Source organism: Saimiri boliviensis, chromosome 8 (assembly GCF_048565385.1).
Source record: "Saimiri boliviensis isolate mSaiBol1 chromosome 8, mSaiBol1.pri, whole genome shotgun sequence".
Taxonomy (NCBI): Eukaryota; Metazoa; Chordata; class Mammalia; order Primates; family Cebidae; genus Saimiri; species Saimiri boliviensis.
In genome coordinates, this window is record NC_133456.1 from 64,531,866 (window position 1) to 64,558,334 (window position 26,469).

General features: G+C 34.7%; 1 protein-coding gene across 5 annotated transcripts in view; it reads right to left on the reverse strand.

The window, feature by feature from the left end:
• CNTN3 (contactin 3) overlaps positions 1–26,469 on the reverse strand; it is a 335,565-nt gene that overhangs the window by 204,040 nt on the left and 105,056 nt on the right. For all 5 annotated transcript variants that reach the window (XM_039477684.2, XM_074404562.1, XM_074404559.1 and 2 more), the window contains 2 exons: positions 20,973–21,099; positions 8,285–8,460 (listed from right to left, as the gene is read on the reverse strand). In XM_039477684.2, coding sequence (XP_039333618.2) covers positions 8,285–8,460; positions 20,973–21,099 — 303 coding nt within the window. The remainder of the gene's footprint in view (positions 1–8,284; positions 8,461–20,972; positions 21,100–26,469) is intronic.

A 26,469-nucleotide genomic window follows, 5' to 3' on the forward strand; every position in this document is an offset into this window, starting at 1 on the left:
GAACCTTAGAGGTGTAAAATTTGCCCGAAGTCACATGGCTGCTAAGTGATGGACATAAGCTTCAGACCTAGAAAGTAAGCTACCATGTCTGTGCCTTGAACACACTTTAGTGCAAAATTATGTCTTGGCAAATGAGGGGAAAATAAACACTTTAAGACCAAAGAGCAAAATAAATGAAAAATAAAATAGTACTGACCAGCAAAAGGAACTCACTAAAAGGATTTCTAAGATATACAGATCCCATCATTACGTTAAGTGAAGTAAGCCAGGCACAGAAAGACAAACATTACATATCATTTGTGGAATCTAAAAATAAAAACTCATGAGCTTATAGGTTGGTTAATAGAGGCTGGGAAAGATAGTGTGGGGTTGGGAGGGTTGGGGAGGTGGGGATGATTAATGGGTTCAATAGAAACAGAAAGAATAAGATGTGTTATTTGATTGCACAAAAGGGTGGACTATAGTCAATAGTAACCTAATTGTACACTTTAAAATAACTAAAAGAGTATAATCGGATTGTTTATAACATAAAGGATAAACCTTGGGAGAAAGGAATACCCTATTATCCATGATGTGATTATTACACATTGCATGTCTGTATCAAAATGTCTCATGTACCCCATAAATATATACATCTACTACGTAGCCACAACAACTAAAAATTTTTAAAATTAAAAAAAATACAGATCTCAAAGAAGGAAAATGCTTCCAGATGCAGGAATGGGTGCAAGGGAAACAGTAAACACAGGGGATAAGCTAACAAGCAACAGTTACGTGAAATGACAATAAGGATCTAGGGGAATCAGACAAGTCATTTTTCTCTTAGCCCTGAAATATTACCCAGCTAGGTAAGAGATATTTTGTAAAGGCATAAATCCACAAAGATAGGACAATAGAAGAATAAAGTACAAATAAATGTTAGGAAACAGGTGTAATGATATTAAACGGTTTGGCCTCATAGAGAAAGATGACTTTTAAGCTTTGAGTGAGCAAAGCATAGAAGTGATTGATGTGTGGGCAGAATCCTCAACAGCTTAGGACTGGGGATAGCAGAAACACCTAGAAGAGGAAATGAAATATAACAATGGGAAGGGAAGAATTTGAAGCTGCAGTTAGGCATACAGATTCTCTGCCTCATCCACATAGCCAGGTGAGTGCCCTTCTTCACACCAGAAGAGAAGAGGCTGATTCTCAAAAGGGGGTAAAGAGAGGCTGTTTGAACTGGAGGCGATATTTTGTGGAGGGTCTTGTAAGGTATACTAAATGCATGTATGCACATTGGATTCTGCAATCCCCTAACGCCTCTGTTCTACTTAGCTCCCAGGAGCCAGTGGGGGCTTCTGCCCTCAAGAAAGAAAACTGGATTTCTTTCCCCTCTGGAGAATCAGACTTTCTTAAACAGAAAGAGGTCAAAATGAGGTGATCCCTGTGAGATATGTCACGTGATGGTGACCCTCCTGATGAAAAACTCTGCTCAAGCACATATAGGTTTCCATTAGGTTTTTAGTTCCACACTCCTGTTTGTGCCAACAAACAAATAAAACCAGATAGCTGCCAAAAGGTTTCTCACTTGAAAGAGAGAAACAAAACAACACAAAACTGAAATGAAACAACTTGGACAAAACAGTTTGTATGTGGGAAGAAAACACAGAGGCAAATAACCACCATTCATATTTTGATGTGGACACAATAAATTATTACAACAATTACACTAGAATATGCTAAAGAATGGAAATTTCGGGCCAGGCACGGTGGCTCAAGCCTGTAATCCCAGCACTTTGGGAGGCCGAGGTGGGTGGATCACGAGGTCAAGAGATCAAGACCATCCTGGTCAACATGGCGAAACCCCGTCTCTACTAAATATACAAAAAAATTAGCTGGGCATGGTGGTGCGTGCCTGTAATCCCAGCTCCTCAGGAGGCTGAGACAGGAGAATTGCCTGAACCCAGGAGGCAGAGGTTGCGGTGAGCCGAGATCATGCCACTGCACTCCAGCCTGGGTAACAAGAACGAAACTCAGTTTCAAAGTCTCTTAAATTATATAAATATATGGTAGGTATTAAAAACTCAATAGAAGTATTTAAAGAAAGGACTAAAGTCGTCTATCAAGAATAGAGATAAAAGTCAAAGAAAAGAAAATCTGAACAGACTGTCTGGGGGAGGGAGGAAGGGTTGGGAGAAACAATGTAATCCAGGTGGTTCAAGATGCAAGTAATCATACGTGTGACATAGGAAACAGAGAAAACCAAAGAGAGGAAATAATAAAATCTCCCATAATTAAAGGACTCATGTTTTGAAACTACAAGGGACCCACACCATAACCAACACGTGAAATAAATTTGACCCATAACAAATCAAGTCATTGTGGAATTTTACTAGGTTGTTGCAAAAGTAATTGTGTTTTTTGCCATAATCGAACACGAGGGGCAAAGAGAAAACCTGCAAGTTTCCCTAGAGAAATACAGGCCTCTCTAAACAAGATACCACAAATCAAAATGGCATCAGACTTCACAACAACAGCACTGTAAACTAGTTAACAAGGCAAAGTAACTTCAACATTCTGAAAGAAAAAGATTTGTAACATATTATTCATGCTAAGTTAAGCCAAGTCTCTTGATCAAGTGTGCCAGTATACTGATTTTAGAATACATGTCCTAGAAAAATAAAAAAAAAATATCATTCATCCTTTTTTAGGATGTGAAGGATATGAGATCCTAAAACAATGAACACTAAGAAGGAAGAAGATATTGAAAATGAGTGTCACGGGGTGGACGCAGCAGAGTTTGTAGGGGATTATCAGAGTGAGTGATGGTGAAGAGAGATCCCAGAAAGACAACTTTGTTCCTGATATACAGAAAAACCAGTCCAACTGGAGCAATCCAATGGCTCTAGAATATAATTCCACAAGACGATAAAACTAACAGAATATCTGATTACATCTCAGTATCTGAGAGGATATCTAAAAATTTGGACACAATTTTGATTGACTTAAGTATGAGACTATAGAAAATCAAGAAGTAAAATAATGTAATAAGACTACTATTAAAATCATGCATGAAAGGAAAAATAATCAGAATTATTATTTGCTGCAAAACTCAACTCTGGATACCTTTTACAAAGTCACATGGTCAATGGGCCAATAGGTTAGAAATTAGCATCAAAATATGACTAGTAAAATACCATGTTTGGAAATTTAAAATACATGTCATACCTGATAACTCACAGATCAATGAAAATCATAATGAAATTATAACATTTACAGAACTGAAAGATGACAAATTTGTTGTGTCTAATTCTTTGAATACAGCTAAAAGTGTACTTTCAGGGAAATTTAAAACCACAGAAATTTATACCAGAAGAGAATAAAGTATAGAAAATACTAAGATAACTATGCAACTTAAGTACTTAGAAAAGAACTATAAAATAATAGAACTTTGAAAGAACAATAAAGGTAAGAGAAAAATGAATGAAATAGATGGTAGAAATTTGAAAGTGAGAAATAATAACATCAAATTCTCACAAATCATATTTCAAAAGGATACCAACATTATACTTATAAGAGAACAGTAAATATATGTCTAGATAAAGCAGAAATGATAAAAACAATTTAAAAACTTTTGAAACATTTTTTACCAATACATTAGAAAACATAAATGAAATGGATAAAATTTCTGGAAAAAACATAACAAATAAATAGTATGATTAGTTCTATAATTATTCAATACATTCAATCTATAGTTAAAACATTTCTTCAAAGAAAACTCTAAACTTAACTTAAACATCTTTTTCAAGGAAAAGGTAATTCCAGTATTTCTCACCATTTTCTAGAGAAGAGAAAAATAAGGAATAATCTATTTCTCACCATTTTCTAGGGAAGAGAAAAATAAGGAATAATCTCCAGGTCACTTTTAGAGGTGAAAATAACTTTGAAAGCAAAGCCAAATAAAAAGGATAGCCAGAAAGGAGAAATAGGCAAAAGTACCACAGAAAATATTAGCGAACAGCTAACATCCAGGTATTTTTTAAAACTGCATAAATTCCAAGTTGAAACTAACCCAGGAATAGAAGATCACTCAATACTAGTAAAGGTCCACCATGTTAACAGACAAAGGAGAAAGACAGCATCACTATCCCAGTAAAACTAAAGAAAAAAAAATTTAAAATAATACATCATTCATTAGAAAAACTAAACTAGCTGATAAATATCTGAGAAAAGGAGTCTAAAAATCTAGGGTAAACATATCAGACGTATGGCCTTTTCACTTTCATTTTATTACAAGCACTATTCAAGCCACACAGAAATTAAGATACAACTTCTTTACTTTTTTGCTAGTGTAAAAAGTGGTGCATCAACCATATTTTCCTTCACTGATTTATGCATGAAGGACACAGAAGTACTTTCTCCACAAATAAGAGAAACAAAGAAAATATAGCTAATCATATAAACATACAACATGGTCAAGAGAGGAGACACAGCTAAATTTAACAACTAGAACATTTTTCAGTGACAACACTTGAACATTCATTTGCCTGCAGCAAAGCAAGTTAAGATTCTTCTGAAGTCTTGAGCATCCTACTAATACAGGGTCTCCATTCTAATCCCTTCTTTCAGTTAACATATTACTTTTTCTTCAAGGCTATGAAGTTAAAACAATGCTCTACTGTAGCTAATAATTTGGAATTACTGATGTATTAAATATCTTCTACTTAATTTGCTATCCTTTTTGGTTTATCTGAAATCTCTGTTCCAACCACACGAATATTAAAAAACATTTTTTATCTTTCCAGTCCAATGTGATGTCAGGTGAAGAATATCCAAGTTGCTTCTCGTAACTACCAAATAAAACACTTAGAAAAACACCAGAAATGCAGAATAAAACAAAACATATGATTTCACTGTACAACAACACAGCTAAGCAATCAAGTGTCAATATATAGGGAATAAATAAAACTTGTAGAGCAGAGGGGGACAGGTTGAGGGGAAACCCAAGGGACTCAATGTTACATCTTAAGTTTGCTTTATGAAAGGTAGAATTATAATAAAGGTAGGAAACTAGGTTGTACTTCACTCACCTTATGTATCCTGATATGGGCACCCCAACTCAGAAACTCAAGGGCAGTACCAAAAGAGAAAATGAATAATTTCTGTTGGGAGACGCAATCTCTCATGTACTCTGGGCTCCCTTGCAAGTTTTTGCTGAGTGTGCCAAAAAGGAATGAATGGTCTAAGTGCTCATTGTCATGTCCTCATCTCAGGGATGTGTTTGAAGAAAGCAACCTGGAGGGATAAGGTAATGTCTCCCTCTAGGACAAAGACCAGGCTTCCTTACTGTTTGCTGTAAAAGAGATGGATTCTCTAATCCCAATGTTTCTCACAGATGGGTGCAGTATCTACCCTAGCCCTACTGCATCTCTCTGTGGGACTTGGAGTTAAGGGGAACTCAATCAAACATGCTGAACCTCATGATGCTTATGTACTAAGAATAATAAAGTCCTTAGTCACTGACCCAGAAGTCCCATGTCTTCTTCCAGCATCCAAGAAACAGTAACAGACTAGCTTATTAGCTCCTAAGTAAAGTAAAATCCCATCCCTGATTCAAAAACTTCACTCTACTCTGCCTATATAAAGTGATGGCCAGGAAATAGGGCAGGCTGCAAGAGGTACAAGATAAGCAAGATAATTTTAGAGATATTTTCTCATACAAGTCATACTGTTTTTTTCCCCTCAAACAAGTCATCATTTTCAGGAGGGGCTGACTGAGGAAAAACCTGTAAGTTAATTATATGTCTTCATATGTTATCAGGTATGAAATGAATCCATAGTATAAAAATATCACTAGAGGAATGTATGCATCACTTTATAAGAGGAGTGACTCCTAGAAACAAGGAAATAGACTGGGAATTGCTCATCTCCCACTCGGCACAGGGCAAAGACTGTGGGACCTGGTTAGTCCACCAGCACCATCTTGTAGACAAAGACTGAATGTAGACACGATTTGTTTTAAAACCTATTGAAAATACTTAAGCATAAAAATGGAAACACCAAATGGAAGTAGGGGAAACCCTGCCTCCAAGATCAAAAATAGCATTTCAGAAAACTGACTATGTCTTCAAAAGAATACAAAAAGATGTGGTACCTCTGAATCAGGAACAGGAAGTCATAGGAAAGAACAGGCTGAGATGAAAAGAATTTCCAAGAATTGGACAGAAGAAAAGAAATCCAAGTAGACGATCATGCCTTTTGAAAATATAAATAAATTGAATATAAAACTAAACTATATAAAAAGAAACTCTCCTCAACTGTATATAAAATGTATATGTACAAAAAAAAAGAATTTTTCAAGTTCTAAGCAAAGTAAATTAAAATAAACTTAGCTATATGCTGGAAATCTGTATGTTTTAAACTACAAAGATGAAGAAAAAAATAATCCTCCCATATACAACCAAGTGAACCCCAAAATACAAGGAGTGATAGTGAGCTCCCCAAAACCAGAAAGTAGCCTGGCCACCTTATTCTCTTCAGCAGCACTAATTTCAGAAGACAACAGAGCAAAACACTTGGAATTCTCTGTTAAACATCTCTGAGACTCAACATTTATTATCAATCAAATAATATCCTCACACTTAAGGCAATATGATGACATTCCTTAAAATGAAAAAGCATAAAACATACTTGAATGTTTTAAACGTAACATGGTAAACATTGCAAATGTTTTTAAATTTACTGAGAAATTTTTAAAAATAAGAATGTAAAAATGAGAAGAGGTCTGGTACTTGGCACTAATGCCAGGTAAAATATAAATACATCATAGATTTTGGGCAAATTCTGGTTAACAACTATACGCACATACACAATTATCTATGAGAAGACTATTACATATATATACACACATACACACACACACATATTCCTATATACATTAAAATAATATAATTTGAATCAACAACCATGGAAATTGCACTAATACTGCAAAATATGGTGCAAGAGGAAAAAGGAAACTAAACTCTTTGTTTAAAATGGAGAAACTTTGAAAAAATAAACCTGAATTCTGGCTATTGGAGAAATATACACAAAGTATTTAGTAAACTTAAAGGGAACTAGTTGTATGATATAAACATCACATATAGCTTTCTAAATATGCAGGGAAGAAACAGGTAAAAAAAAATTGTGCCTACAGAAGAAAAAGTAAAGAGAAAACAAAGAAAAGAGCAAACAAATATGAAAAACGGGACACAGAATATAATGGCACAAGCAAAGCCAACTCTTGCCATTATTAAACTAGAAAGCAAAAGAATAGGCCATGCATTAAATGACCCATCATTAATTTAATAAAAGCTTATGGAGAAAACAGAGGGAATATTACCTCATTATAAGAACATATGCATTTCAATTTCAGAATTATTTGGGTATAAATAACTAAAAAAATATTAGGAGCAAGGTAATCATAATATGCATTATGTACAAAATACAAAAATATAATAAAGAGACACTAGTAAAAAAAAAACACAAAAGAAGAGAAAATAAGCAAAGATAAAAAATAAATCGGGCCTCTGGGTCCAAGTCCAAACTTCCTAGAGAAAGCATGCAACTTTCCCAGATCGGGCTATGTATCCACTCAAGTCTAAATAACATGGTACAAAATGGCTTCCAGAGCCCAGGCCTCAGTGGGAACTGTGCTGAGGGTAATCTGTAAGGGTATCTGTGACAGGACCCCAATGGGGCCAACAACATGTCACCATATATGTTAATTTCTTCTTATTCTCACTGCCTTTGTTCCTTAATATTTTCAGGTTTGTCAGATGGAATTTTCTAAATGTTCTTCAAAAGCAAGGACCATTTCTGACAATTTCTTCATTTTTTTTTCATAGTACAATGCACATAGTAGCTGCTCAATAAAAAAAATTATCAACTGCATTCTTTTCTGTTCCTTAAACAGAATCCTTGTGAAACAGTAAAACAGAACACACACACACACACACACACACCCCTACATGTACACATGCACACCTGCATACACATACACACACCTACATGTACACATGCACACCTGCATACACACAGACATACACACACACACATACAAACACACACACATACTCATGCATACATTAAGCTCTGATTTGAACACTACAAGGTGTCCACAAAATCATACTGAATTGTTTTCTCAATCTAGTTATTGAATTAATAATATCCACATATTATTTCTGAAATCCAAAATGACCACACAAATTAAGTTATATATTTTCCGATGCTGAATTTGTTAGACATGCGAACATAAACTTACAGGCAAACTGAAGTTTAGCTTCTCTGCTGACAATTGTTCCAAGCGAATTTGTTGCAAAACACTGGTAAGTTCCTGCATCCCAATTTCTGTTGGGGTTAATAACCACAAGATTTCCACCATTCAACTTATAACGATGTTCCGTATTTGTATCAATATCACTTCCATTCAGCTGCCATCTGTAAAAGAGTATCAAGGTTTTCCCTCATTAGTATCTTTAAACTTAAAAGAAGGATCTTGATTAAAATATCTACTTTAAACATTTTGCCTCATATAAGTAAAAAGTGATACATATATTATTCAAATGTTACATAACTGATGATCAAATATGCCCAAGTATTTATCAGAAACAAAAAGTTAAAGCACAGTAGAAAGTACAACAAAGTAGCATCTAGAAGTTAAAGGTTTTCAAAGGTTTCTTAGGAGGTGGGAATGATTTTATTTGTTCACTAGGGAAAAAATTAGGCTAGGTCTATACAGGCAAAGATGAAGTAGAAAGTTGAGGTAATTATCTCAGATACTTTAGGCCAAGCTCCTGCTGACAATGAAGGAAGAAAACAGCACATTTCTTTGATTTATCCAGATTGACTGAGTACATTTAATAAATTAATGGGATAAGTGCTCAACTATCCATTTCCATTTGTCTGGGTAAATACCTGTCCCCGACGCATTCTCCACTTTTCTAAGCCATCACAATGCAATCTACAAAATGGTACACTGTGGCAAAAGACCGTAACCACCACCCAGGGGATCAGAAAAAGTAAAGGCACTAACCACAGAGCCATATTTATCAATGGGAAGCCTAAAGAAAAACGAAAGGAGAAGTAGGTTTTTAAATAAGAGTTTTCAAGCTGAAAGTTTTTAAACAGTAAGTATGCTTAACACATCAAAGTACTTCACCTTTAAAAACCCATCCATATCTCACAATATCAAGAACACATTACCATAAAAAATGGGCACCCATCTCAGAGATAACCCAATTTTTATAATAAAATAACATTACAATCAGTTCTGTAAATTGTAGCATATTATAACAATGGTCAAATCAATTATTCCTTGTAATATTTTGGGAAAAAAGTAATATAATGACTATTTTATAGATGATGATTTTAATAAAGCAACTGTGTGAGTTGACAACTGACCCCAAAACTACTAATTGGAGAGATCAGGAGTGGCATCTACTTGAATTCTAGCACAGAGTTCTTCAATGATGTTATGGGCCATCTAAAAACTGTTGCTTTAATATAAGAAATATTTGACTTGCATATGTTTTGTGAGGACATATAAAGAGATGAAATGTGAACATCATCTCAAATAGAAGTGCATAAAGTTAAATGGAATATTATACAACTGTGAAAATGGGTCACTTTTATAAACATGGATGACTCAGTAGTACATAAGAAGACAAATTTAAAAATTCAGTTAGGTATCATTTATGTAAAGTTTTAAAACATAGTTGAAGTTTATAATTTTCAGACCTCTTAATATACGCATGTTTTTATAATTATTTATATAATTATAATATTCCATATAATTATACAGCATAATACATTAATAAATAATTATTAATTATATACTAAGTGTATTTTAAAAGGTCTGAAAATTATAACCTCAACTTTAAGATATTTTAAAACTCTCATGGAAAGAGAGTAGGATGTGCTCAGGGCGCCTATACTGGGAAGTTTAGCATTTTTGGCTTTATTTCTTAAATTAATAATTATATGCATGCTCATCATTATGTCCTATTGTATATCTATATCATTTTCTATATCTGAAATAATGCATAATGAAGTATTAATGGCTGAGTAGTAAAGAAAAGGGGTGAGTTTATAAGTTTAATCTGTACTGCTCAAAGTAATATTTTATCATTTGCTAAATTTATAAATCAAAGCTTTCTCACTTGTTCTTTTTTCCTTCACATTCGAATTTCTCAGTTCTTAAAGCAACACTTTTAATAAAAAGACCCGAAGAAACTAAGCGAACAAACTGGAGGTCCCAACTCTTCTCTTTTGAACTGGAGCAAAATTAGAAAGAAAAAGCAATAACATCTTTTTCATTTATGGCAGACTTCCGCTGTTGGTTTTTGTTTGGTTTACTTATAAAGTAACTCTTATGGTCCTTACCAAGACAAGTCCATATCTGCATGAACATTTTGCATTAGCATGTCTTATTTTGACTCTAAGTCTACCCTTAAGGTTTGAATTTGAACTGGGAGCACTAATAAACCTTTCATCTTATTCTATCCCGAGTCCTAGAACTATAGAAATTCAGAGAAGCAAGTAAAATAAAGGAAAGGTGTTCATTCACACTCTTTACGAATACTCTGAAACAATACGGTCTGCAGGCCAGCATCATCACCACATGAGAGCCTGTTGGAAATGCAGAATCTAGAGCCCTACCCCACATCCTGAATCAGAATCTATACCTTAACAAAATTTCCCAGTGTTTAATATGTACATTCAGTAAACACAAGCAGAAAAGAATTGCTCCCTTTCAATTTAGCCCATTTCATATTCAACGACTGATCAACTGATCAGAAAGCCCTTCCTTCCTTCATCCGTTTCTCCCTCCCTCTCTTCTCAGTCAGTAAAAAACATTTACAAAGTGCCTATGTCAGGCAATTTTCCATGTTCTGAAGTTGTGGTAAAAGGTCCCTGACTTCAGGAAGCTCACATCTTTGTAGGTATCTTTTTCCCCTAGTTTCGTAGTTTCTGTTCCTACCTCCACCCTTCCGTCTAACCCCCAGGCCTTGGCCATGCCTTTTAAGCAATAGAGTAATGAAAACGAACTGGATTCGGAACCAAGTGCTCATTGGTTTATCAGTCGGTCACCTACAGCATGACCATGGCAAATTACCTAACACCCCTGAACCGAAGCTTTTAACATACAAAATGGAGAAAATGCCATTTATTTCATAGGCTTGCTCTTCAATTTATTCAGACAATGTGTGCAAAGCTCTCAGCTCAATGCTTCCACTGGGTAGGGATTCAACAAACGGGCAAATGCTGTGGTTAGGATGGGAAGAGGCCCCACATCAAAGGCTGCAAACCCTTGTGTCCCCTTTGCTTCTCTTTTATTACATTCTCATCAAGCACATGTTGGTTCTATGTTTGATTCAATGCTTTCAGTCCTCTCCTTTTACATGGAATGGACCGTGTCTTTCACATACGGTTGAACTACATTGGTACCCTCCCTGAGAAGTCAGCAAAACGTGGGATGAGAACACATACTGACCCTTTTAAAGAATACATCTGACAGTAAATTAAAAGTGGGTGGGTTTAATTTTTAGACTGTAAAAGATTTCTCAGTTACAAAGTGACTAAAGGCTTACAGGGGAAAAACCTCCTCTAAAAGCAAATCGGGAAATATATCACTAATTTCAAACACCTCTGAATGGAGGACTCTCGTGACAAAGGGCATTTGTGTTTTCCTCACCTAAGAAGAGCAGTTTGTATATGAATAAAACACTGTTTAGCTCACGAGTTAGAATGTTTATGGTCTGACTAAGCAGGCCAGATGGCTTCATTTGAAAATTGTGTTTTTGTGTTGAGCCAATGAATAACCAAGGTACACTGGCTATGTGGAAAATTGTAAAGATAAATAAAAAATGGAGAAGCACTTATTGTTGCGTATTTAATAGCTAGAAAGATTTAAGAAACCATAAAGTATGCTGGAATATACTTTATTTCATTAGGTGTCTAAGATCTAAAAGCTATCATCCTTAAGTTTTGACTAAAGAACAAAAATGGAAAAGATTTGTTCCATTACATACAAATGTTTCTCATTTTCTTTATTTCAGTCTTTATCACACACACACAATCCCTAGATTAATTCAGTATGTGAAAAGGCAAAGACTGTTCTTTTAAAATATGTTCCTCCATTTTTAAATATGGTCCAAAACATTAGCGCATTTGTGTTAGCAAACTCTTTAGAGCTAAAATATACTTGCCATAATCAGAAGAATGTTAATTTTCTTTTAACAAAGCAATACAATTACTTTTCTCCTGCCTAATATTATTCATCATTAAATGGAACTCACCCCAGGTGATATAAAATTTCTCAATATCTTATTAAACATTGATTGTTTTTCCTCTTGCTGAAAATACATGAATTCAAAAAGGTTGTCTTTGTTTAAACTCTGAAATGTGCAAGTAATCTCTGGGCCTAAGTTGCCAATAGTTATTAATATTTTATCCTGAGAGAAAAAATACCTAAGTTCCTAAGTATACCTAAGTTCCTAAGGCAAAATACTCATATTTCAGACTGATTTCTAAGTATATCTAATATTTTCATTTGTATAAGAAATGAATAATAAGGGCCAGGAACAGTGGCTCATGCTTGTAATCCTACTACTTTAGGAGGCCCAGCTGGGAAGACCTCTTGAAACCAGTAGTTTAAGACCAGCCTGAGCAACATGGTGAAACCTCATCCTTACAAAAAAGGTGAAAATTAGCCAGGTGCGATGGTGTCCACCTATAGTCCAAGCTACTCAGGAGGCTAAGGTGAGAGGGCTTGAGCCTGGGAGGTGGAGGTTGCTGCCAGCTGAGATGGGACCACTGCACTCAAACCTCGGCAATAGAGCCAGACACTGTCTAAAAAAAAAAAAAAAAAAAAAATGAAGGCATACACATGTTACACATGTTCAGCTCCTTCTTTACAAAGTATGTGTACAATAAATCTTCAAATTAGACTAATTTTCTTTACAAGAAACTGTAATCCAACTAACCGGGCTTCATAAACACAACACTCAGTAGCAAAGTGTGACAGAAAAATGGCAGACTCAGGTCATGAATTTGAGAAGCATTTAGCAGCAAACATTGCCTTTTGGTTCTGCATGTTCATAGTCCTTTGTAAAAGTTACAAATTTATACTTTTACCAAAGAGTTTAAAAGTTCACCAAGAACTCTAAGTATCAGAAAGAAATCTTTCTGAAATATGGAAATTATTTGAAACTTCATAAAAGTATATTTGCATACCCAAATCCCATTCCAAAAGGCTTAATGCATTGCTCTGGAGCAAAAGAAGAAGACAACCTCATGTCTCTTGGGGCTATATACCAGCATTTCAATCATATAACATTTGCATCGTGCTCCAGAAGCAGACTAGCCTTGTACCTTTAGCTTGGCAGTAAATGTCAAAAGATTAAACACCTTTGCATAATCATCATGTTGTAACAATCTGGAATGATCCTGTAAGTTCAGTGTCAGCTTTCAGTGTTCAAACACTCATTCTACACAAATTAGAATTTGCTTTTAGAATCACAAGTGAGAAATGGTTTATTATACATATTTCACAAATCTAGTAATTTTCAATGAGTTCTCAACCTTTTCAACTGGTTCATGTGAAGGTTCTATGTGAACTTGTATCTCTGTCAATAATTAGAGATAAATATTTGGAGTACTGCAATTAGAAGTCGTGGGTTATTGGCCTACTTAAGGTAATGTACCTTTGATCAGTCTCCTTCTTCTAAATCTTAGTTATATTCTCTACATACAACAGGGACACTGGCTAAAAAAGGTAATGTCTGAGAGAATTGGACCAAGCCCAATAAAACATAATGGTGGAGTATAAGGCAGATTTCTACCTAAAAATGAATTTGAATACAATTTCTTTAAAACAGCTGCATACCCTGAGGCCAACAATTTTTGATTCTTGAATAGAAAGCATAATGTACCTGACACAGCAGATATTTCAAAACCGATAGTTATTACTTCTAAATGAGGAAAACTTTCATTGTTACTTTTAGGAAATAAACTAAAACATCAATGGCTGAGGGTATAAAAATCATAACTTTCTAATACAAAGAATAAACTATGAGAGAGAGAAATTGAGTGTGTGTGTGTGTGTGTGTGTGTGTGTGTGTACACAAATTTGTATAATAATGAGTAAAATCAGCAAAAAAGCCTAAATTCTAAGGGTCAAACGGTGCTTTTCAAAGTAATGTAAGCTGCACAGGATAATGACTATTTCAATCACTGCTGAAATTCTAGCATCAGGCACTATACTTCGTACATGACAGGAACTAACAGAAGTTTCTTGAATAAAGTAATCTAATTCTGTTCTCTACCCTACTCATAACTAACCTCCACATAGTCTTCATTGACTGTGGTCATCCATATTGTCGATAAACAATCTTAAAGATAGGGAATTAATGCATCATTATTTTCTTTATCTTACTAGTTATTGTTATTTAACATATTAGTTATTATCAGAAATGACAACCTTTTCCACGAAAATCACACTAGTATGGAATAACGACAATGACTATAAACAGAGATCTATTTATCATTGGTATAATTTAAGGCAACAGGCTCTAAAAGTGTCCTCCATTTGAACCCGGTAATAAGGTTAGGCAACATCACAATTTGAAATTGAAGCTAACAAAACTAAAAATAAATGACTTCCAGTAGTTTCAAAAATAATCCCCAAATAAAATTCACCTCACAGTTGATTACATAAAGCTATTGTCTTTCAAGTATGTACTCTGTCACACAAAATCTGGTCTGGACAATGGACATACAAACAATATTCTGGAGAAAAACAAACATATTTTAAACCTCAGCATAAACCGTATTTTAAACCTCAACATAAACCAATGTGAAAAGAACAAAATAACTTACTAAAACACTGGGAAGGGTTGGGATTTGGGCTTAGGAAATATGCCCGCACTAAACACTCGTTAAATCAACAGGCAATACTTTATTTGGAGTTTGACAGGAAAATTAGAAATTTAATCACAGAAGCAATTTGTGGTTTTAGATGCAGCTTTCAAGTTAATAAGCAAATGCGTTTGTGTTCAAATGCAATGTTTGTTAATATGTTTACTGAAGTGATGAGAATAATTGCAGCCTTTGAAAGAATGAATGTCTGAATTTGCATATTCAATACTTTATCCAAAAATAACTAGTTAGACTTCAGCAATAATTGCTAAAGATCTAAATGAGTTAAAGTTGCGATGCTGTTTTTTTTAATTGAATGTTTAAAATGTGTTTTATGATATAGATTCCCATTTCTCACTCATTGATAAATTTTGAACATACATAAAAACATGAAACAGATTACAGAGCTATACTAGGATTAAAAACAACTGTTCACTTTACATGGTTATAACCTGGTTCATATCAATCAGGGATTATCTTAAAATTATTCCACGGAGTGTTACAGATGTTTTTCCTTATTGCCTTCCCTGCAGCCATCTTAGCTTTTCCTGGTACCAGCTCCTCCATTCTCCTTTAAAGAAGCCCTCCTCACATGAGCTTGGCCTGGCCAGTCAGATATTCTGTGTTTCAATCTTATTATTGGATAAGAATGTGAATGTGACCCAACATGTATTTGATCAGTACATGTACATCCTTTCTCCCTGTCCCAGTGAAAAAAACACAAGAAAGAGAAACCAAAAACAAAAAAATATGTGATTTTGTTATACGATCACCTTTAATATCTAAAATCTAACCTTTGTGTCTCTGCTGGGTATTGACTACTGACAGGATTAGCTTCATTTTTATTTCATATTTTTCTGACACCATTTGGAACTTTTGATGATGTTTATGATAGACACCCTATTCTTCCAGTTGCCATTTTGCAGAAGATATGAGTAGCCTGGAGTTCCAGGAAGCCATCTTTGTCACCTCAAGGCAATTTGTCTTAAAATGAAGCCAAAAGTTAAGACTCATATACAAATTTTAAAATATCTTATAAACTCTTAGCAACTTCTGACCCTGTGATCCTTTATGACATTCTTAACTCCAGAAATATAACACAATCCCAAATTCTGATATTTGTTTTCCCCCTTATTCACTTTATACCACTTTTTTCATGCCATCAATTGAGCAGTTGCTATTTTGCTAGGCATTTGGAACATAAGAATGAAGAACACACTGTCTTCACCTTTAAGGGAGTTACAGCCTACCAGGGCAATATGACTTCATTTTGATGAGCTTTATCATACAGGTAATGCAATGGTTGGGCACATTGTCTGAGCACAGATTTCAGCACTAAGGATGTCAAGAAGGCTTCCTGGGAGAGACGATAGTGCAACCAAGTTTAAATTGCCCTGTAAGAGGTGTTATCTACCTCTGTTTGCCTCAGGCACTATAGATTTTTTTAGTGATTGTGTTTTTTCATCATTCCAACATGTGGCTATTTCATTACTCTTACTGGCTGATTGTGGGTATGGGGACCAGAGCTCACCAGCTGGAGAAGACAGGATGTAGAAAGGAGTTAATTTGAGGATGAACATAGAGAACTGGACTTAGAAAACTGACAAAAAGGATGTCATTTTTGTAAGTGCCAAAATAATTTAGAGGAACAATAACATCTTGCCTTGAGGCATAAAAGTAAAATAACAATGACATCAGATCTTACATAGCAGTAAGAAATATGTAAAGGACGAATTGCTTGTAATCCAAATTATGCTTAAAAACATGTCATATATATTTTATATTATCATATAGACTAGCATATAGCACATATATGTACTATATATTCTAAAAATGAAATAGTATATAGAATTGATAGTATACACATAGTATATATATATACATAGCCAAATACAGTACAACGTACAGTACTCTGTGTGCCTAGATATATATTACTATGTATCAATACAAAGACAAAATAAACTCAGACTTCCCTTCCTTACATCCACCCTAGAATAAATGGTTAGCAGAAATTAGTGTATTATTTTATTTTCCTTTTCTTTCTCATACTGAATGCATTTAGTTGACTATCAGTAAATTTAAAACGTGCAGGATTTGACTCCATTATAGAGAATCATGTTTAAGCGCCACCGTGGCCAGGAAAGACCTGCACTTTTCAATGATGTTTAGCCCTTATAACTTCTGTATCCAAGATTCCTTACACTCTATGTATTAAAATTGTTTACCTGTTCCCATAGAGCTGAAAGAGAATAATGTTCTGTTTACTTAACTTATAAAGAGAGAAAAATGAAGAAACATTTATAGCAAAGAGTTGTGGGTCCAGGAGTCAACCTGAAACATTCTGGAAGTCTGGACATGTTCACCTGTACTGTTAAATACAGTAGCAACTAGCCACATGTGACTACCAAGCTCTTAAAATGAAGCTGCTGTGACTGAACAACTGAATTTTTAATTTAACTTAATTGATTTAAATTTCAAGGGCCACATGTGATCACTGGCTGCCATATTGGACAGCACACCTCTAAGTCCTGAGCTGGACTATGAGTTGGAAATACAAAGCCCACATGGGCCACCTTCAGACTTAAGACTTAGCTTCTTTGGTCTACACTATGTTTTAAAAGAAAAACAGTTGACACTAAAATTAGAGCAATTCCAAAATGAAAATAGCCAAATTTTAAAACTCTCTTTAAAAGCTTTGGTCATACCAGACAATTCTTCACAAGATCCTAGATGGTAACAATTGGCCAGTACTGAGAAGCAGCTGTGATCATGTAATGATAGGCTTAGGGCTGAATGATGAACAGTTTTCAGCCATTATTCAACATACCTATATGTTCTTCAGGCAGGCCTTCCTCTTTCAATGTTATTATTTGCCTAGTCCCTGTTGTCATGTACCTATTTTACCCCAACCTCACTGAAACATGTGGCCCCTTTAAATAGCATCAGCAGCAGTGGTCAGGGATTCTTCTATCTGTGGTCTTTCACGTTAGCATTAGTTAGTTGGACATGTCTAACCCCACAAAAAGTAGAAGAAATCTTTCTCATTTAGAAAAAGTATTAATACTTCCTCAGGGTAACCTCTTTTGGCACTATCAGCAATTACAATGAGACTGAATACTAATTAACCTTTAAATACAGGCTTTGGGGCTCAGGCAGGGAAATGCAAAAAATAAAATAAAATAAAATAAAATAAAATTCTCAATTAAACCCTAAGACAAGTAATTTCTCTTGAGAATTTCTGAACTTTTGGATTTTTAATATGGCCAATTAAGAGTTCTTTTTACCCAATGGCATAAAAACAAAGACAAGATCACTCTTCAGACAAGTTGGCATCAGTCTACAAGGCAGGCTTTGGGCTTTCAAAGGATATTCTTTTACAAGATTCTTTAACTTTATTCTGAATTTTTAGAAACATGTTTGCATTGCTTTTAACAAGTGGTTTCGCATGACTCCTTGATATTCCTCCTTGGCTGCCTCTCTATCTGCTTATATTTATCATTATACATGTTTAAAAAAATCTTTTCTCTGATTTCAAGTAAAAAAATCCACCATGTTCTTCCTTTTTATGTCCTCAATGTCATTATATATTGATGGTATTTGTGATTTTTGAAAGACAATAAAAATTAAGAATGAGCAAGCATACTTTATTATGGACCATTTTAAAGCATAATGTGAAATATTACCTAGTTGAATATTAAAGTTAAAAGGTAGGGAAAAAATAAGGCCAAAAATAAAGGTGTCATCTAAAAAGATAAATTTGTCATTACAACCCACATTATTCCAAACTCCATTTACTGCAGTGGCACAATGTCTTATTCAGATGACATGAATAACAAAAGGTTGTTTCTGGTTAAAACAACGTCTGATATTTCTTAGAGTGAAATGAGCTTCCCTTGTGCTTTTCTTGGTCTCAGTTTCTAGCGATCATAAACCTTTAGCTTAAGTGAAATCTTGTATTGGTTAGAAATCTTAACTTTAGAAAATTTCAAAATTATAACGAAAGTATCTGTTGTATTTGGCTACCAACCAAAATCATCAAACAATACCAAACATGTTAAATTTCTTCATTTATCAAACCTAAAACTAATAAATTAACCAAAATCACACATCTCCTAGTCTCAGTTACAGATTTTCTTTAAATTGCAACATGTAAATGCCAGGATGATATCCCAGGATGTAAAATAAAACAAGAATCATTATACAAACAGTAAAACTTCTTTATCAACATTTTATATGTCACCAATATCTTTAAATACAGACTCCATGGCATTTCAATAGATACCTAGTATATAAAAACATAATTACTATACAAGATTATTTTGAATATCTAAGCTCAAGACATTTGGCTATTTGACAAAACTTTACAAACATAATTAATCTATTCATTTAGAAATACATTCCTATATGACTAAATCTTATATCTTGACAATTTTTCAGCTGAACACATTTATCAGCAAATTATTCATAAGATAAACGCCAGGAAATACAACTTTACTGACAACAGAGAAACAGCCCACACATGAGTCATTCACATGGCTGCTTTATCTTATTTGCAACCATATCTGTGAGAATAATCTTTCATTTCAGGGAGAAACAAACAGATGCATTTAAAAGGTGTTAGAATGCCTTACAAAAATGCTAGAAAAAAAAATTTCCAAGATAATATCTTATTAAGCTGATCTGCTCAACTCTCCCCAAAAGAAGCAGATATTTCCAGATGTTACATATGCTTATGTCTGATTAAAGGAACTAGTTCATAAAATAGTTTGTCTTTTCTAATGATTTTATTTAATAATTTTCCTATTTTTATAGAAAAAGTGGCAGAAGAAAACTTTTTCTCACCTTTGCTATTCTAACCAGTAACCTGGAATTATTAAGTTTATTTTATTGAAGTATATCATAGGGCCTCAAGAAATATGTTGTTAAATATTGTTGAAAGAGATTGATCTTAATTATTTCCAGATGCGAAAACACAAAAGACTACCTTCTACCCCAATCCTGACCCAACTTACCAATGACTATTGACTTCAATTATTTACATAGTTTTAAGAGAAAAACAGAGGTTCAGTAAGATCTAAATTACAACCCTAAATATTTAAATTTATATTAATACTGGCTGAAGTTTGCTTGTTCTACAGATTATAGAAAAGGTTTTGTCAAGCAAACCAATAGGGTGAATAGGGTTTTCATAGCAGATGTTCACATTGCATGAATAAGCGTGCTGTTTTAAAGGTGTCTTGAGTAATTTCTTGCAACCACTTATAAGAATGCAGCACATAATTTATAAATAATTTATCTCTTCATGAAAGTGGGTCTCCCAAACACCCCTAAGAGTAAAAATGGTTATCCTGGGTTATTTAATAATATAAATACTCATCTCATCCAAATAATCAACTAAATATCAATAATTTTAACTTAAGGTGGTGGGAGTATAGATTTTTTTTCTATTTTCCTTATAACTTTCCATCATGTTTGAAATTTTTCAGCAAAGAGGAATTGTTTATATAGTATTAAAAATATAGACTTTAACTTGATATACATCTAATAAATGAAATATATTTTCTCTTCAAGAATCATTAAAATGACTTTGGTAAAAATATGTTTTATTTTTCCATACTTACTGAACCTCCAAGCACATATCCAGTAAAATGGTAAATGAACAAAAGTGGACACAGAAGTATTCTTTTAACTATGATTTCAAATTAACTTTAAAACATACTTGATTTCATCCCCACAATAAATGTGTTCTTGACAAGCACATGTAAATCCAAGTTTATAAATTCAATTGCAACATAAATCAATGAAAAGACATTACTTGTTTAAGGGATTCTACCAAGATCAATAACAAATCAAATATATGCTATATATACATATTAAATGTTCATATACTGAAACTGTTAAATATATCATATAACTACAGATTCATTAATTTTTTTCTTACTGATGGTATAAATATATGAAAGCAAAAAAAATTCACAGTCACCATATAAGTGTGTTTGTTTTTATTAGAATTTTCAAAATTTTCACTGTACCTGTAATGAGGTAATGGATTGCCTCTTGCTTCACAATTTAAAGTTATTTTTTTATCTTCTGAACCCACAGGGAAAATGCTGTTGCTGGGTTCTTTGATAAACACAGGGCCTTGTAGGAGAAGCTCACCTATATGGGTGGGAGACATCCAAAAAATAATAATCAGTAAAAGGTATTATAAAAAGCTCCATTCCAGTATTGAAGAAAACAAGTAACTAGTAAAAATCCAGTAAATCTCCATTTGTCTATAAAATAAAATGCTCTGTGGGCATTGTTTTGTTAAAGGGGATCAATTAAACCACTCAGCAGCACAGTAACACCTCTATGAGAACTAATGTTGTTATGAAAAATACTGCCATATTAAGATCACTTCATACTGCAGTAATTACTTTTTATAACAATAAACTACACCTAAGTGTAGATTTTGTCATAGCCTCTTTGCCAAACGAAAGGTGAATTTAAAACTAATTGAACACCTGAGTACTTTCATAAAATCTACTTGGCATGCAAACTTTACGCTTCACAATGTTATACTGCCATTTGGAATTTAAAACACTCCATATTTGGTGGGATGTCCATTTTTATCACTAGCAAATTGAAGAGAAGGATACAGCACTGAACAAATTGTCTTTTCAAAGACGTTTCTACTTTGGCTAAGAGAGCTTGAACATGCTCTGAGGAGAATTTCTACATACAGACAAAAGAACAAATCTCTGTCTTGTACTATGAGTTTTAAAAAAAAACAAGATAACGCCATCACCAAATGCTTATGTGACTGTAGTTTTACAATCACTGCCATAGCATTTCTGAAAACAAACAAATTCACACAGAAAATAAAAAGCTCTTTACTTTCCTATCTTGCTTGGAATGCTCAGCAAAATTGCAGAGGAGTTTCTATTAACTCAGAGAATAAACAGACTAAAAGACAAAGAATCCACAAATAGTCAAAGAAGATGAGACCAAAAAGCAGCAAAAAAGTCCCTAAAACAATGAACTGACATTCTGTCTACTTCAAATAGCAGTTAACATTAATAAAAATATTTACCATAACTGTAACAACAGTAAAATGATAACAATATTATTAAAATCATTAAAATGATAAAAATAGCAGCTGCTAAAGCTGAAATTCAAAAGAAAATTCTATATGCCCAAATCTGTTCATTAATCCTCAGAATATTCGGTGAGGTAAAGCCATAATTATTGTCAACAGAAGACAAATGCCGAACCTAAGAGTGGTTAGTTGTCATGAGCAACTTCACACAGCATTGCAGAATGTAAAACACACACTCTAGAATAATGGATTCCACAATCCATGTAGGGATACTCTCTCACCCTTTAGGTAAAAAATTTGGCTTGCTCTAGGTATGATCTTTGCCCTCAGATTCTCGGAGGTAATCTATGCCACAACTAATTGAAATGTCTTTGTTTAGGGTGGGGGCTGGCCACACTAAATCTTAGGGTGAGGCCAGCCATACCCAATAGTCTTAGGTTGGAAACTGGCCACATCAGACAGACTAACCCACGTGATTAAGGGTGAGGGACTTGGGTCACAGGGTATCAGATGATGCGGAGACTGAGCTCAACCATATGTGCAACAGGTCAGTCGTGCCTACATAATGAAGTCTCAATAAAAACTCTAGACACTGAGGCTCTGTGAGCTCCCCTGGTTGGCTAATATACTCCTTGAGTACTGTCATACATCAGTACCAGGAGGGTCTGACATCCTGCGGGCAACAAAATCTGTGCATTTGAAACCTTCCAGACTCTGCCCTATGTGTGTCTTCCTCTGGCTCATTTTAGTATGGATCCCTTCCCTGTAAATAACATTAACTGTGAGTATAACAGCTTTCAACAATGTTTGTAAGTCCTTTTAGCAAATTATCAAAACTAAGGAAAATTTGGGAACTTCTTGAATTCAAAGCTACTATCAGAAGTGAGGGCCAGCTCACAGCTCAGCTGGTTTGGGGCACCTTTGCACCACACCACCACCACCGAACAACTAGCCCTCACTAATCCCCACCATGCTTTAAGACAGCAGCTTGCTATCCCCCTTAGTCCCTGATCTTTACCTGATCATTACTTTTATCTATCAGGGAAAATACCAAAGGAAAAAAAAAGCTTCTGTTTTGCTTTTTAGGAAAGAGTTTTCCAGAAGAAATTGATTTTCAAATTGCTACTAAGATCTCTAATTTTAAAGAAGCAATATTGCCAATTTCTTCATTTTTGCCCCTCAACCAATTCACCAAACAGAAATAGTAAGAAAAAACAAGAATGATAGTCTGTTCTATTAATTAAATTTCCTAGAAAGTTGAAAATACTTCTGATGTCTCTTCAGAAATACTTGTAAATATAGCGAACATTTCCTAACATTTTTCTAGTGTAATACCTTCTGATTTACTTCTGATAACATATATTTCATTATTTATCTGATGGGATAGCATCATTTTTCTGACAAATTCGGATGTATGTAGAGTTTGAAAGCAGTAATGCATTAACATAATGGCATAAATCTGGAAATAACAGGAACGTTGGGGAAATAAACCAAAACAAGAAAGATTAGTAGAGATAAGAAAGCAGTGGTTTAAATGAAAAAGGCAAAGAGAGGTGTTCAAAAAATTTCCTCCAAGTGGTCACAGTAAAATCTCAAATGCCCATCTCATCATCATCTAATAAAAGTCATATTCCAAGTGATGCCACATGTGTTCTCCAGAGGCCACCATTAAATTTAAATTCATGTCCTTTGCAGGGACATGGATGAAGCTGGAAACCATCATTCTCAGCAAATTGACACAAGAACAGAAAACCAAACACCGCATGTTCTCACTCATAAGTGGTTGTTGAACAATGAGAACACATGGACATAGGAAGGGGAACATCACACACTGGGGCCTTTCGGGGGTTGGGGAAATTAGGGGAGGAATAGCAGCGGGTAGGGGATTGGTGGGGAATAACATTAGGAGAACTACCTAATGTAGATGATGGGGGATCGATGCAGCAAATCACCATGGCACATGTATACCTATGTAACAAACCAGCATGCTCTACACATGTATCCCAGAACTTAAAGTATAATAATAATAAAAATATATAAATAAATAAAAATACTAGCAGCATTTTCTTCTGAGATCTTTTTAAGAGAAGGATAACTGCTAATTTGCTAACATTTATTGAACCAGGCACCACGAACCATGCGCCAGGCACACAAAGCAGCTATTTACATCCTTCGCTTCTCTATCTCAAGCTAACCTGACCCCAGCTCCTGCTCTCTGAGGTCTAGCCACACTGTTCTTGTTCCTGCTTCTTAGACCTGCTGAGCTTTGTGTCACTTCTGGACTCACACACTTGTTCTTCTTGTGATCCTTGTGATCTGTTTTTTTGTTTTGTTTTGTTTTGTTTTGTTTTTTGTCATTCAGAATTTAGCATGTCACCTTCTCAGTTTTAATGTGACCATCCACATTTCCCCCATCTAAAGTCATTACACACCCTTCATTTCCACCAGCAACAGATATCAAAGCACATTTCACAACCTCACGAGATCTCCCTACATAAACACTACACATATTTATGTGTTAGTTATTTGTATCTAATTCATTGCTGTATCCTCAGCTCCTAGAACACGATTGATATTCAATATCTGTCTTTTGCATGAATAAGATGAAACAATCCTCTTAATAACTCTATATGAGGCAGATACTATTTTACAGCTAGTGATTGATAAAGCTACGATTTTAATTTCAGAGCTCCTCTTCTCACCTTGCACATGGTCTGGCCTCCTCAGACGTGAGGCACAGACAGGTGAAATGACCTGACCATAGTAACACAGTTCTGGGTGAAAGACCTGAAATCAACCCCAGTCCTCACTTGATTTGTTTCTCTTTCCATGAAGTCACACTGTTCTCAATATGGTCAGAGGTGAAAATTAACCAAAAGCATGCTTTTTCAACTTCAGTATTTCCTGATGGTGCTAGAGTTAACAGCCTATGAGGCACATAAATGATCTGCCATCTCTGAAATTTAAGGCTCCTAAAGGCTTTCAGCCCATCAGCAGCCATTTGGGAGCCTCCAATGCCTCTTAAAAAGTAAGTACAAAATAATAATCAAACGTGACAGGTCAGTGCATGCTTCATACTTAGAAAGGAGACAAGGCCACTCAATCTTGCTTCACAGGAATAAAATAGGTGATGAGAAATGCTAGGGTTTCATGTTCTAGTCTCTTGCCAGCAATATAAACTTACAAGGAATAGATTCTGAAGTCTTTGCTAATCTAAAAAAAACTATCCAACATTTTCTTCAAAACAAATTTTGATCCTCAAGAAGACAGAACCTTGACTATTCACACAGCTATTCATAACCAGTAAAAAGCACCCTGTCTGGAAACAGAAGGGGGCCACTTGCCTAACTAATGAATTCAATGTGACATTCAGATTGATGCTAAACTTTACTTTTTGTGACAGGAGCATTTTTTTGATATGCTAGCCTGGCTCCAAAGCTCCATTTTAAGTGTACAACCTAAAATAAAGGGCATATCACATTTCCAAACAGGACTAATAAGTCCCAAAATCCAATCCTAAGGTGTTATTTTTTCCCTCAAAGCACCTACAGGCAAAACTGCCTTCGAATGTAAGTACAAGCTTTATGAGCTCCTAAGGTAATGTCATGTAAAAGATCAAACCACAGCCGATCAATTCTAATGATCATACTCTATACAATTTTTATGAAGACGGACAAACAAAAATAGATAAGGGATTCTGGGCAAGTTGCATTACTTTACTAAAAGAAATGAAATTCCTAGAAGACAATGATAGTATCTGAAATTCCTAGGGAAAAGGAAAGCATATCCTATTTTTCCTTACCGATTTATGTCATATCTACATGGAAAACAAAAACCAGCAGTGCATTTCAAAACACAGAGGGTAAATCACAACAGGGTGTAAGGGTAGGCAATGCAATTAAAGGCAAAATTTAAGAGGACATGGATCTAGAAAGGAATATTCCATGCACTTACAAGGCATCAAGCCTAAACAGAATGAGCTCTAGCCTGGGTCAAAGAAAGTAAATTCATATGCTGCCGATGAAATAAGATCTATATTCTAGGCTAAACTATTCTATAGAAGAAAACTTTTAAAAGATGGAAACTTTTTTTAGAAATGGGATATCTTCTATTTTGGCAATGGTGGTTTAAAGCTGGAAAATGCCAAAGAAACAAGACCAAAATAAAATTCCATTTATATGCTTCCAATGTCAGAGGAAGATGAAGTATTCGATCTTAGAATATTTCATTTCCTTAACAAATATCTGAATGCCAGACATGTGCCACATGCGAAAAACTGGCTGTGACTGATGCTGCTGTAGTCCACCCAACAGCTATCGCCTGCCCTTCTTCCCAGCCCTTACAGTCTGCCTTTCACTGTGGAGAGTGAAAGCTCCAGAGATACTAGCTTTCCAGAATGCTTTGTTATTCTTGGCTGGGAAATGGGGTAGCCAGGGGAGACTGGTTTA